Here is a 15,151-nt window from a genome sequence, read left to right on the forward strand (position 1 = left end):
CCTCTCTTTCTGATGTCCTGCACCAGCTAAATGACTCTGAATTCATTATCTTAGGAGATTTGAACTAGAACATTCTTACATCTGTATCAGACTCTTTTAAAGAACTGTGTGACTCTCTGAATCTCGCTCAATTAATGAATGTGCCTACAAGACCGAATCCCAGAGCACCTAACAAATCAACGCTATTGGACATTATTCTAACGAATACCCCTCACAAATACACATGGACTGGGATATTCTGTAATGATGTCAGGGATCACTGTGCAAAAGCTTGTGTTAGAAATACACACATGACCAAAACCAAACCCCGTTACATTTTTAAAAGACATTTTAGACAGTTTGATGAGCAAGTATTCTTACATGGTCTGTACCATAGTATTGACAGAGTAAGTTTGATTCCCGATGTTGACACTGCCTGGGACTATTTTTACAAGAAATTGTGTTCATTTGTGATAAGCCCCTGTGAAGAAATCTAGAATCAGTGGAAGGAACAATCCCTGGTTTTCAGATAACTTGGCAGAATTAATTAGAAAGAGAAATATCTCTTGGGGCTCAAGCGAGACATACAAATGTTCCTGTTGACTGGGCCTCCTTCAGAGCGCTAAGAAACAAATGCACAGGATTGATCAGGAAGTCCAAATCAGATGACTATTTAAATGCAGTCACAGAACCTAAACAACCTTACCGAGTTCTAGAAGCTAATCAAATCAGATGACTATTTAAATGCAGTCACAGAGAATCTAAACAACCCTACCAAGTTCTAGAAGCTAATCAAATCAGATGACTATTTAAATGCAGTCACAGAGAACCTAAAACGACCCTACCAAGTTCTGGAAGATAATCAAATCAGATGACTATTTAAATGCAGTCACAGAGAACCTAAACAACCCTACCAAGTTCTGGAAGATAATCAGATCAGATGACTATTTAAATGCAGTCACAGAGAACCTAAACAACCCTACCAAGTTCTGGAAGCTAATCAAATCAGATGACTATTTAAATGCAGTCACAGAGAACCTAAACAACCCTACCAAGTTCTAGAAGCTAATCAAATCAGTGTCAGGTTCTAATGTATCCTGACCATTTCCTGACCATTTAATGATGGATTCTAATGAAGTGAAAGATAAAGCCCATATTGTAGGGGTTTTTAACAAGCACTTCATATCTGCTGGTTCAGTTTTTTATAATGGTGGTGCCCAGGCCTCTAATGTTAGTTCTGTTGCAGTCAACTATGATATAGGCCCTCATATGAACCATTTTAACTTTGAGCCTGTTTCTCATACTGAAGTCTATAAAGCACTAAAGGCTGTAGACAGTAAAAAGTCTGCAGGTCCAGACAACCTGGACCCCCTACCTCTAGCAGCTGGTATTAATACTGAACCTCTGGTTCACATTTTCAACTTGAGTCCCTTGACCAAATCCATACCCAGCATTTAGAAATCAGCGTATGTCCTCCCACTGCTAAAGGGTGGAGATCCCTCAGGTGCTAATAACTATGGTCCTATCTCTAAACTCCCTATCCTGGCCAAAGTCTATGAATCCCCAGTGAACTCCCTATCCTGGCCAAAGTCTATGAATCCCCAGTGAACTCCCTATCCTGGCCAAAGTCTATGAATCCCTAGTGAACTCCCTATCCTGGCCAAAGTCTATGAATCCCCAGTGAACTCCCTATCCTGGCCAAAGTCTATGAACCCCTAGTGAACTCCCTATCCTGGCCAAAGTCTATGAACCGCTAGTGAACTCCCTATCCTGGCCAAAGTCTATGAATCCCTAGTGAACTCCCAGTTAAAAAACGTCTTAATTGAAAATAACATACTGAGCGGGGTTCAGTCTGGCTTTAGATCGGGGCACAGCACCACAACTGCAGCTATGGCAGTGGCAAAAGACATCATTAATGCACCTGATGAAAAAGCAACATTGTGCTGCTCTGTTTGTGAATGTATCAAAGGCCTTTGATTCAGTTGACCATGAATTGTTGCTAGCTAGACTCAGAAACATTGGTCTCAGTGAAGGGGCAGTAAATTGGTTTAGGATCTAATCTTTCTGACAGAACACAATGTGTATATAGTGACAATCACAAGTCTAGCTGTCTAGAGATGAATAGAGGTGTCCCCCAGGGTTCCATTATAGCTCCAGTGTTGTTCTCAATGTTTATTAATGATTTGGAGAATGGGATGCAACCAGCAAAGTTACATCTATATGCAGATGATCCAGTCATATATTCATGTGCTCCTTCTCTGGTTCAGGCTGTTGAAGAGCTCCAGACTGCTTTTCAGTCACTGCAGGCCTCCCTTTATGGTCTCAAACTGGTCTTGAATGTAGAAACAACTAAATGCATGACCTTTACCAGAGCTAGAACTCTGCCAGTGAACGTTAGCATTGTCACATCTGGTGGCTTATCCATTGGAAAAGTGTCGTCCTACAAATACCCAGGTATTTGGTTGGATGACAAGTTGTCCTTTAAAGTTCATGTGGATAATCTTGTGACAAAGCTTCAATTGAAATTGTGTTTTTATTTTCGTAATAAGTCTTCCTGCTTATGGCTAGAAATAAGCTTGTTCAGGCCACTTTTCTCTCTGTAATTGATTATGGTGACTTGTTGTATATGCATGCAGCCTCCTCTGTCTTACAGAGACTGGACTCTGTTTATCATGTAGCCTCCTCTGTCTTACAGAGACTGGACTCTGTTTATCATGCAGCCTCCTCTGTCTTACAGAGACTGGACTCTGTTTATCATGCAGCCTCCTCTGTCTTACAGAGACTGGACTCTGTTTATCATACAGCCTCCTCTGTCTTACAGAGACTGGACTCTGTTTATCATGCAGCCTCCTCTGTCTTACAGAGACTGGACTCTGTTTATCATGCAGCCTCCTCTGTCTTACAGAGACTGGACTCTGTTTATCATGTAGCCTCCTCTGTCTTACAGAGACTGGACTCTGTTTATCATGCAGCCTCCTCTGTCTTACAGAGACTGGACTCTGTTTATCATGCAGCCTCCTCTGTCTTACAGAGACTGGACTCTGTTTATCATACAGCCTCCTCTGTCTTACAGAGACTGGACTCTGTTTATCATGCAGCCTCCTCTGTCTTACAGAGACTGGACTCTGTTTATCATGCAGCCTCCTCTGTCTTACAGAGACTGGACTCTGTTTATCATGCAGCCTCCTCTGTCTTACAGAGACTGGACTCTGTTTATCATGCAGCCTCCTCTGTCTTACAGAGACTGGACCCTGTTTATCATGCAGCCTCCTCTGTCTTACAGAGACTGGACTCTGTTTATCATGCAGCCTCCTCCGTCTTACAGAGACTGGACTCTGTTTATCATGCAGCCTCCTCTGTCTTACAGAGACTGGACTCTGGTTATCATGCATCCTTGTGCTTTGTTACAAATGCCAGGTCACTCCCCCACCATTGCAGATTGTACCAAACGGAAGGTTGGACCTCACTTTATATGAGCAGAAAGATACATTTGTATGTGTTCATCTACAAAGCCCTTTTGGGTAAACTCCCTCTTTACCTCTGTAGTCTGGTCTCCTTCACCACCAGCAGGTAAACTCCCTCTTTACCTCTGTAGTCTGGTCTCCTTCACCACCAGCAGGTAAACTCCCTCTTTACCTCTGTAGTCTGGTCTCCTTCACCACCAGCAGGTAAACTCCCTCTTTACCTCTGTAGTCTGGTCTCCTTCACCACCAGCAGGTAAACTCCCTCTTTACCTCTGTAGTCTGGTCTCCTTCACCACCAGCAGGTAAACTCCCTCTTTACCTCTGTAGTCTGGTCTCCTTCACCGCCAGCAGGTAAACTCCCTCTTTACCTCTGTAGTCTGGTCTCCTTCACCACCAGCAGGTAAACTCCCTCTTTACCTCTGTAGTCTGGTCTCCTTCACCACCACCAGTTACCATACCCAGTCTGCTAGGTGGTTGCTACGTAAAGTCCCCAGGACATTCACAGTATTAGGCAAGACTGTCTTCTCTTCTTGTGCACCAGAGGCATGGAATAGTCTACAATCCATGCTTCATCTAGATATGTTAGTGACCCTGAACTAATGTAAAATATTGATGGGAGACTCTGTTACAGAGGAGTGTAAATGCTTTAGGCTGGATCATGTTGTATTGTTCTACGTTTTAATTCTGTAATGTATTGATTGTTGCTGCCTTCTTGGCCAGGTCTCCCTTGAAAAAGAGACTCTGGGTCTCAATGGGCATTTTCTGGTTAATAAAGGTTAAATAAAAAAATAAAAAAATCACTCTCCCTAACTGAGAGTGGGCCAGTGATAATTACAAGATGCCGACACATCATTCTAGCTAATTTACATGCTGAATCTCTGTTGCTCTTGGTGACCTCTGACTGTTTCATCCCAACATCGTTGGTGCCGACGTGGATAATAATATCCCTATACTCTCTACACTCACCAGTTTTAGCCTTAGCCAGCACCGTCTTCAGATTAGCCTTAACGTCGGTAGCCCTGCCCCCTGGTAAACAGTGTATGATCTCTGGATGATTCTAATATTGCGGGTAATGGAGTCGCCAATGATTAGGGTTTTCACTTTGTCAGAGCTTATGGTGGGAGGCTTCGGTAGCTCAGACCCCGTAACGGGTGGAGGAGAGCCTAGAGAAGTCTCTCACTCCGACTCGATGCTAAATGGGGAGAACCTGTTAAAAGTTTCTGTCGGCTGAATGAGCAAAACCGGTCGAGCATTCCTACAGCATTTCCCTCCAGAAGCCATGAGAGAGTTGTCCGGCTGCGGGGACTGTGCGAGGGGATTTATACTAATATCTGTACTTACTGGTGGCACAGATGCTGTTTCATCCTTTCCTACACTGAAATTACCCTTGCCTAACGATTACCCTTGCCTGACGATTGCGTCTGAAGCTGGGCTTGCTGCACAGCTATCCTCGCCGTAAGGCGATCGTTCTCCTGTATATTATGAGTACAGCGACTGCTATTAGATGGCATAGTGGTAATGGTACTACTTAGCTTCAGCCGGTGAAGGTCCTGTAGAACCATGTCCAGATAAAGCGTCTGGGGTGCAAAAGTTGAATGAAAAAAGTAGAGCGACGACAAAACTAAGAAGTTAGTAAATGTGTTATTAAATACAGAGTTTTGATTTAAACGGTTGTTAAAAGTTTGTCAGGTAGCAACAAACAGCACAGCAGCACGGAGACAAGGTGAACGTGTGTACTGTGTGGTCCGGAAGTTGTGTTTAATAGATCTTCAGACAGGACATTGGATACAATGCAATCCCTGCTTAACTTAACCCCCCCCACCCAACCCTAACCCCCCCCCCCCCCCATGGTATCTGTCTGGTTGTAATCAGGGAAGATCTAGCTTCATCCAGGGGGATCCAGGATGCTTTGTGTCCTTAGTGCCCTGTAATGTACAGTAGAGTAATGACAGAGAAAACACATGGGCTTGTGTCTCAAATTACATCCTATTACCCTTTATAGGGCACTTATTTTGACCAGAGGCCCTACAGAGGGACCCTATGCTAGTGCACTATAAAGGGCATAGGGTGCCATTTGGGACTCATTCATTGTGTAACGACATTGGTAACATATGGTGGTGGTGAGTCTTGGAGATAGGCGTTTGATTGGTTTGGATTTACAAAGGCGGCTTAATGAGAAAGATCACAGGTCAATCTGTCCACAGATGGACTCATCTCAGAGAGATGTTCCCGAGGACAACAGGACACAGCAGAGTGTTTGTAAGAGACGAATGAAGGGCAATAATACTCTAACCCAGGTATACCCTGCAGAACCCCACCCTACCCTGGTATACCATACAGAACCCTACCCTGTGGAGATACCCTGGTATACCCTACAGAACCCTACCCTGTGGAGATACCCTGGTATACCCTACAGAACCCTACCCTGTGGAGATACCCTGGTATACCATACAGAACCCTACCCTGTGGAGATACACTAACCCCGGTATACCCTACAGAACCCTACCCTGTGGAGATACCCTGGTATACCATACAGAACCCTACCCTACCCTGGTATACCATACAGAACCCTACCCCGTGGAGATACCCTGGTATACCATACAGAACCCTACCCTACCCTGGTATACCATACAGAACCCTACCCTGTGGAGATACCCTGGTATACCATACAGAACCCTACCCTGTGGAGATACCCTAACCCTGATTTACCATACAGAACCCTACCCTGTGGAGATACCTTGTTATACCGTACAGAACCCTACCCTGTGGAGATACCCTGGTATACCATACAGAACCCTACCCCACCCTGGTATACCCTACAGAACCCTACCCTACCCTGGTATACCCTACAGAACCCTACCCTGTGGAGATACCCTAACCATGGTATACCCTACAGAACCCTACCCTGTGGAGATACCCTAACCCTGGTATACCCTACAGAACCCAACCCTACCCTGTGGAGATACCCTGGTATACCCTACAGAACCCTACCCTACCCTGGTATACCCTACAGAACCCTACCCTACCCTGGTATACCCTACAGAACCCTACTCTGTGGAGATACACTAACCCTGGTATACCCTACAGAACCCTACCCTGTGGAGATACCTTGTTATACCGTACAGAACCCTACCCTGTGGAGATACCCTGGTATACCATACAGAACCCTACCCTACCCTGGTATACCATACAGAACCCTACCCTACCCTGGTATACCATACAGAACCCTACCCTACCCTGGTATACCATACAGAACCCTACCCTACCCTGGTATACCATACAGAACCCTACCCTACCCTGGTATACCATACAGAACCCTACCCTACCCTGGTATACCATACAGAACCCTACCCTACCCTGGTATACCATACAGAACCCTACCCTACCCTGGTATACCATACAGAACCCTACCCTACCCTGGTATACCATACAGAACCCTACCCTACCCTGGTATACCCTACAGAGCCCTACCCTGTGGAGATACCCTAACCCTGATAAGCCATATCTCCACAAACGCTGGAACATTGCCTTTAAATCTGGGGTGGATTGCCCTGCTCTGGGGTGGATTGCACTCACGGTAAACGCGTCAGATGTCGGCTCAATCAGAAATGACTTTTAAATGATGCATTGTGGACAGGCGCGATCAGGTTGAATCCTAGTCCTTACATCAATAACACTAAAACGACTGTTATTAGTGAAGATGTATTCGTGACCGACCAGGGTTCCAACCATAGCACACTATTGAGGAAGAGAATCGTATTTCCGAAAGCCACGTGTTTTGACAACAGCTGATAATCAGCTGAGGGGGACGCGCTGTACCAAAATGAACCAATGGTGGGAATCAATGCAATTGGTAAGACGTTCTCAGTAGGAGGAGCCTAGTACACTGTTATTTCTTACTTACTGCATTCGTGTTGACCAAAGAGTATTACGTATTACGATTAGTACGATTAGTACACAGTTTGCACTGACTGTAAAGTGACTGCAGTGACTCATCAATGACTTACAATGGCAATTGTGCCCAATTTATTTTACCTTTATTTAAACTAGGCAAGTCAGTTCAGAACAAATTCTTATTTACAATGACGGTCTAGGAACAGTGGGTTAACTGCCTTGTTCAGGGGCAGAAAGACAGATTTTTACCTTGTCAGCTTGGGGATTCGATCTAGCAACCTTTCGGTTACTGGCCCAACGCTCTAACCACTAGGCTACCTGCCGCCCCAATACAGACATCCCCAGAAGAATTGGCAGGCTCAACATAAATAATGTCTACTTGTTCTAATTGTGACCAATACAGACATCCCCACATGTATTCAGTCAGGATGAATGTAAAGAATTTCAACAATGTATTGTTATACACGTACTTTAAAAAAAAAATCCTACTTTTTGACAGCCTTCCCATAATCCCAGGCAACAGTGCTTAGAGTGGTTCTGTACCTCTGTAACAGAGTGGTTCTGTACCTCTGTAACAGAGTGGTTCTGTACCTCTGTAACAGAGTGGTTCTGTACCTCTGTAACAGAGTGGTTCTGTACCTCTGTAACAGGGTGGTTCTGTACCTCTGTAACAGAGTGGTTCTGTACCTCTGTAACAGAGTGGTTCTGTACCTCTGTAACAGAGTGGTTCTGTACCTCTGTAACAGAGTGGTTCTGTACCTCTGTAACAGAGTGGTTCTGTACCTCTGTAACAGGGTGGTTCTGTACCTCTGTAACAGAGTGGTTCTGTACCTCTGTAACAGGGTGGTTCTGTACCTCTGTAACAGAGTGGTTCTGTACCTCTGTAACAGAGTGGTTCTGTACCTCTGTAACAGAGTGGTTCTGTACCTCTGTAACAGAGTGGTTCTGTACCTCTGTAACAGAGTGGTTCTGTACCTCTGTAACAGAGTGGTTCTGTACCTCTGTAACAGAGTGGTTCTGTACCTCTGTAACAGAGTGGTTCTGTACCTCTGTAACAGAGTGGTTCTGTACCTCTGTAACAGGGTGGTTCTGTACCTCTGTAACAGAGTGGTTCTGTACCTCTGTAACAGAGTGGTTCTGTACCTCTGTAACAGGGTGGTTCTGTACCTCTGTAACAGAGTGGTTCTGTACCTCTGTAACAGAGTGGTTCTGTACCTCTGTAACAGAGTGGTTCTGTACCTCTGTAACAGGGTGGTTCTGTACCTCTGTAACAGAGTGGTTCTGTACCTCTGTAAGGAGAAATAAAATGCAGGGATTAATTTGTAGTGCCTCTTCCTGTCTTCCTGTCTTTCTTTCTGCCTGTCCTTCCCAGGCAACGTGGAACGGTTTGACAGGACAGATCATTATAAACAAGACAGACGGTTTGAGGAAAGACTTTGACCTGGACGTCATCAGTCTGAAGGAAGACGGCTTGGAGAAGGTGAGATGCAGTACCACGATGTATTACACACACACACACAGACACACGCACACGCACGCACACACACACACACGCACACACACACGCACACGCACACGCACACACGAACGCGCACACGCGCACACGCATACACACACACAACATAGTTAGCTACAGTTTATGTGACCAAAGCACCAAATCTATAAGAGGAGGGTGACCACCACAACGTGTGTAATTCAAATAGAAACGTCCACCAGTTGCAGGTTCCTGAAGATGTTGTTAAAATGCTGTGTTCTTTCTTCCCTTGTTTACAAGACGATCGGGGGCAATAGCCACCTCAATAAAGTGTGGAAAAAGGTTTGTAGAGCGGCTGACTGGCTCTGGTCTGACCCTGTTGTTGACCCTGTGGTCTGACCCTGTGGTTGACCCTGTGGTCTGACCCTGTGGTTGACCCTGTTGTTGACCCTGTGGTTGACCCTGTTGTTGACCCTGTGGTTGACCCTGTTGTTGACCCTGTGGTTGACGCTGTGGTTGACCCTGTGGTTGACCCTGTTGTTTGACCCTGTGGTTGACCCTGTTGTTGACCCTGTTGTTGACCCTGTGGTCTGACCCTGTTGTTGACCCTGTTGTTGACCCTGTTGTTGACCCTGTGGTCTGACCCTGTTGTCTGACCCGGTTGTTGACCCTGTGGTCTGACCCGGTTGTTGACTCTGGGGTCGACTCCTTGACCTCCATGTTTGACCTTCGTAGTGTTTTATTCTCTGAGTTGTCCTACCCACTCCTACAGTCGTTATCTGAGTTGTCCTACCCACTCCTACAGTCCTTATCTGAGTTGTCCTACCCACTCCTACAGTCGTTATCTGAGTTGTCCTACCCACTCCTACAGTCGTTATCTGAGTTGTCCTACCCACTCCTACAGTCCTTATCTGAGTTATCCTACACACTCCTACAGTACTTCTCTGAGTTGTCCTACTCACTCCTACAGTCCTTATCTGACATCTGAAGTCCTTATGTACAGTATTTGATAACCGACTCATTGACACTGGGAGCTTGTCAACTTTGATGTTAAGACACATAGATTGGGGAAATGATTAACGTTTGATCTCAGTGTGGGGGGTAAGATCTTGATCTTCTTATTGAGAAGACAGCGATGGTATAAAACGTTTGACATCTGATCTAAGTTTTTTTGAGAAGACAGTGATGGTTACAATACAGTGATGGTTAGAAGACAGTGATGGTTAGAAGACAGTGATGGTTAGAAGACAGTGATGGTGAGAAGACAGTGATGGTTAGAAGACAGTGATGGTTAGAATACAGTGATGGCTAGAATATAATGTTGTGGTTAGAAGACAGTGATGGTTAGAAGACAGTGATGGTTAGAATATAATGTTGTGGTTAGAATACAGTGATGGTTCGAAGACAGTGATGGTTAGAAGACAGTTATGGTGAGAAGACAGTGATGGTGAGAAGACAGTGATGGTTAGAAGACAGTGATGGTTAGAAGACAGTGATGGCTAGAATATAATGTTGTGGTTAGAAGACAGTGATGGTTAGAAGACAGTGATGGTTAGAAGACAGTGATGGTTAGAAGACAGTGATGGTTAGAAGACAGTGATGGTTAGAAGACAGTGATGGCTAGAATATAATGTTGTGATGGTGAGAAGACAGGGATGGTGAGAAGACAGTGATGGTTAGAAGACAGTGATGGTTAGAAGACAGCGATGGTTAGAAGACAGGGATGGTGAGAAGACAGGGATGGTGAGAAGACAGTGATGGTTAGAAGACAGTGATGGTTAGAAGACAGTGATGGTTAGAATATAATGTTGTGGTTAGAAGACAGTGATGGTTAGAAGACAGTGATGGTTAGAATATAATGTTGTGGTGAGAAGACAGTGATGGTTAGAAGACAGTGATGGTTAGAAGACAGTGATGGTTAGAATATAATGTTGTGGTGAGAAGACAGTGATGGTTAGAAGACAGTGATGGTGAGAAGACAGGGATGGTGAGAAGACAGTGATGGTTAGAAGACAGTGATGGTTAGAAGACAGCGATGGTTAGAAGACAGGGATGGTGAGAAGACAGTGATGGTTAGAAGACAGTGATGGTTAGAAGACAGTGATGGTTAGAAGACAGTGATGGTTAGAATATAATGTTGTGGTTAGAAGACAGTGATGGTTAGAAGACAGTGATGGTTAGAATATAATGTTGTGGTGAGAAGACAGTGATGGTTAGAAGACAGTGATGGTTAGAAGACAGTGATGGTTAGAATATAATGTTGTGGTGAGAAGACAGTGATGGTTAGAAGACAGTGATGGTTAGAAGACAGTGATGGTTAGAAGACAGTGATGGTTAGAAGACAGTGATGTTTAGAAGACAGTGATGGTTAGAAGACAGTGATGGTTAGAAGACAGTGATGGTTAGAAGACAGTGATGTTTAGAAGACAGTGATGGTTAGAAGACAGTGATGGTTAGAAGACAGTGATGGTTAGAAGACAGTGATGGTTAGAAGACAGTGATGTTTAGAAGACAGTGATGGTTAGAAGACAGTGATGGTTAGAAGACAGTGATGGTTAGAAGACAGTGATGGTTAGAAGACAGTGATGTTTAGAAGACAGTGATGGTTAGAAGACAGTGATGGTTAGAAGACAGTGATGGTTAGAAGACAGTGATGGTTAGAAGACAGTGATGGTTAGAAGACAGTGATGGTTAGAAGACAGTGATGGTTAGAAGACAGTGATGGTTAGAAGACAGTGATGTTTAGAAGACAGTGATGGTTAGAAGACAGTGATGGTTAGAAGACAGTGATGGTTAGAAGACAGTGATGTTTAGAAGACAGTGATGGTGAGAAGACAGTGATGGTTAGAAGACAGTGATGGTTAGAAGACAGTGATGGTGAGAAGACAGTGATGGTGAGAAGACAGTGATGGTTAGAAGACAGTGATGGTTAGAAGACAGTGATGTTTAGAAGACAGTGATGGTTAGAAGACAGTGATGGTTAGAATATAATGTTGTGGTGATTTACTCCTCTTCAGATTGGATTGTGGAACTCCAACAACGGCCTTAACCTTACGGAAAGCCTGAAGGATACGGGGACTAACATCACAGATTCTATGGCCAACAGGACTCTGGTCGTCACTACTATCCTGGTACGTCAAGTCTCAGGGGTCACAACATACTTAAGAAGATTAAAACAATATAAAAATTGAATTGAAACAATTGGGGAGCAAATAGTCCACAGAAAATAGTTCAATAGTCCATATGGAATATACAAATTGTTCAAATTGTTACTGGGTAGTCCAATAGTCCAAATAGTCACTGGATACTACAATAGTCCAAATAGTCACTGGGTATTCCAAATAGTCACTGGATACTACAATAGTCCAAATAGTCACTGGGTATTCCAAATAGTCACTGGATACTACAATAGTCCAAATAGTCACTGGGTATTCCAAATAGTCACTGGGTATTCCAAATAGTCACTGGGTATTCCAAATAGTCACTGGGTATTCCAAATAGTCACTGGGTACTACAATAGTCCAAATAGTCACTGGGTATTCCAAATAGTCACTGGGTATTCCAAATAGTCACTGGGTATTCCAAATAGTCACTGGGTACTACAATAGTCCAAATAGTCACTGGGCAATCCAATAGTCACTGGGTTTACCTTAAACTTAACCTTTACCTTTAACTTAATTTACCTTACCTTAACCTAACTTAACTTACATAATTTACAATGAAAATCGGTAGTCAGCTAGCTAGATGGGTGTCTTTAGTCGCAAAACGTACCGTTATTTTCTAGTCCATTTAAATGTGTAGCTCGAGGTGATTTAATCCTCTAACGGGCTAGAGATTATCCGAAATTAGGGGGTGTCCGATGGGGGTGGCCGATGTTGGGGAAAATTAGCTATGAATCCAGCATTCCAAATATCCATATGAAATAGTCCAATAGTCATATACTAATAGTTTGATAGTCCAGTAATCCATATATAATAGTCCAATAGTCTTAGTAGTTATATGGTGATAGTTTGATAGTCCAGAGGGAATAGTCCAATTGTCCAATTAGCAATAGGAGATAGACCAATAGTGCAAACAGCCCACAGGGAGTAGTCCAATAGTCCAAATAGTCACAGGGAGTAGTCCAATAGTCCAAATAGTCACAGGGAGTAGTCCAATAGTTCAAATAGTCACAGGGAGTAGTCCAATAGTCCAAATAGTCTAATCCAATAGTAAGAGTAACTATTGTAGTAAGATACACAAAGTCAGTTGGAGCGGGTAGTTGTAGCGGGTAGTTGGAGCGGGTAGTTGGAGCGGGTAGTAGGAGCGGGTAGTTGGAGCGGGTAGTTGGAGCGGGTAGTTGGAGAGGGTAGTTGGAGCGGGTAGTTGGAGCGGGTAGTTGGAGCGGGTAGTTGGAGCGGGTAGTTGGAGAGGGTAGTTGGAGCGGGTAGTTGGAGCGGGAAGTTGGAGCGGGTAGTTGGAGCGGGTAGTTGGAGCGGGTAGTTGGAGCGGGTAGTTGGAGCGGGAAGTTGGAGCGGGTAGTTGGAGCGGGTAGTTGGAGCGGGTAGTTGGAGCGGGTAGTTGGAGAGGGTAGTTGGAGCGGGTAGTTGAAGAGGTTGGTTGGAGCGGGTAGTTGGAGAGGGTAGTTGGAGCGGGTAGTTGGAGAGGGAAGTTGGAGCGGGTAGTTGAAGAGGTTGGTTGGAGCGGGTAGTTGGAGAGGGTAGTTGGAGAGGGTAGTTGGAGAGGGTAGTTGGAGCGGGTAGTTGGAGAGGGTAGTTGGAGCGGGTAGTTGAAAGAGGTTGGTTGGAGCGGGTAGTTGGAGAGGGTAGTTGGAGCGGGTAGTTGGAGAGGGTAGTTGGAGAGGGTAGTTGGAGCGGGTAGTTGGAGAGGGTAGTTGGAGAGGGTAGTTGGAGCGGGTAGTTGGAGAGGGTAGTTGGAGCGGGTAGTTGGAGAGGGTAGTTGGAGAGGGTAGTTGGAGAGGGTAGTTGGGGAGGGTAGTTGGAGAGGGTAGTTGGAGCCGGTAGTTGGAGAGGGTAGTTGGAGAGGGTAGTTGGAGCCGGTAGTTGGAGAGGGTAGTTGGAGAGGGTAGTTGGAGCCGGTAGTTGGAGAGGGTAGTTGGAACTCCTTATGTACTGTGGTTTCAGGTTCAAGAAGATCTACTATCTTTTCTCAATCCAAACTAAGAAACCACACAGTCTACTAATGGGGTACGTTCATACAGAGAAATTGACGACTCTATCACCTCATCTCACAGGAAAACCCTTACGTCATGTATAAGAAGTCTGACAAGCCTCTCTATGGTAACGACCGGTTTGAAGGTTACTGCCTGGACCTACTGAAGGAGCTGTCCAACATCCTGGGATTTGCCTACGAGGTTAAACTGGTATCTGACGGGAAGTATGGAGCTCAAAACGATAAGGGAGAATGGAACGGCATGGTGCGGGAACTCATAGACCATGTGAGTCACTTGCCTGTACCAGGAGAGAGACAGAACGAGGAAATGTTTTACTCTATGGAAAAGAAAGAGACAAGGGAATGTATATTTACGGTAGATGCCTCTCACTTGCTGTCACACTACAGTACAGTGCAGGTACAGTACAGGTACAGTGCAGGTACAGTACAGGTACAGTGCAGGTACAGTACAGGTACAGTACAGGTACAGTACAGGTGTATGGCTCACATGAGTGGATGAGTTCCCCCACTGGACTGTACTGTGAATATGGTCAATTAACATTTATAGTAATGCTACTAGTGGCAGATACAATAACTAGTCGATGTAGTTCAGAGCTGCCCAATCCTGTTCCTGGAGAGATAACCTCCTGTAGGTTTTAACTCCAACCCTGTTCCTGGAGAGATACCCTGCTGTAGGTTTTAACTCCAACCCTGTTCCCGGAGAGATACCCTCCTGTAGGTTTTAACACCAACCCTGTTCCTGGAGAGATACCCTCCTGTAGGTTTTAACTCCAACCCTGTTCCTGGAGAGATAACCTCCTGTAGGTTTTAACTCCTACCCTGTTCCTGGAGAGAGACCCTCCTGTAGGTTTTAACTCCTACCCTGTTCCTGGAGAGAGACCCTCCTGTAGGTTTTAACTCCAACCCTGTTCCTGGAGAGAGACCCTCCTGTAGGTTTTAACTCCAACCCTGTTCCTGGAGAGAGACCCTCCTGTAGGATTTAACTCCAACCCTGTTCCTGGAGAGAGACCCTCCTGTAGGTTTTAACTCCAACCCTGTTCCTGGAGAAAGACCCTCCTGTAGGTTTTAACTCCAACCCTGTTCCTGGAGAGCTACCCTCCTGTAGGATTTAACTCCAACCTTGTTCCTGGAGAGAGACCCTCCTGTAGGTTTTAACTCCAACCCTGTT

The 15,151-nt window shown here is 45.0% G+C and overlaps 1 protein-coding gene across 2 annotated transcripts in view; it reads left to right on the top strand.

Annotated features, from left to right (window-relative positions):
- Positions 1-15,151, top strand: part of LOC139548413 (glutamate receptor ionotropic, kainate 1) — a 137,941-nt gene that overhangs the window by 95,901 nt on the left and 26,889 nt on the right. The window contains exons 9-12 of one of the 2 annotated variants that reach the window (XM_071358096.1): positions 8,710-8,817; positions 9,112-9,153; positions 11,829-11,942; positions 14,045-14,248. In XM_071358096.1, coding sequence (XP_071214197.1) covers positions 8,710-8,817; positions 9,112-9,153; positions 11,829-11,942; positions 14,045-14,248 — 468 coding nt within the window. The remainder of the gene's footprint in view (positions 1-8,709; positions 8,818-9,111; positions 9,154-11,828; positions 11,943-14,044; positions 14,249-15,151) is intronic. The other variant, XM_071358098.1, reaches the window with a different exon arrangement.

This window comes from Salvelinus alpinus, chromosome 21 (assembly GCF_045679555.1).
Source record: "Salvelinus alpinus chromosome 21, SLU_Salpinus.1, whole genome shotgun sequence".
Classification (NCBI taxonomy): Eukaryota; Metazoa; Chordata; class Actinopteri; order Salmoniformes; family Salmonidae; genus Salvelinus; species Salvelinus alpinus.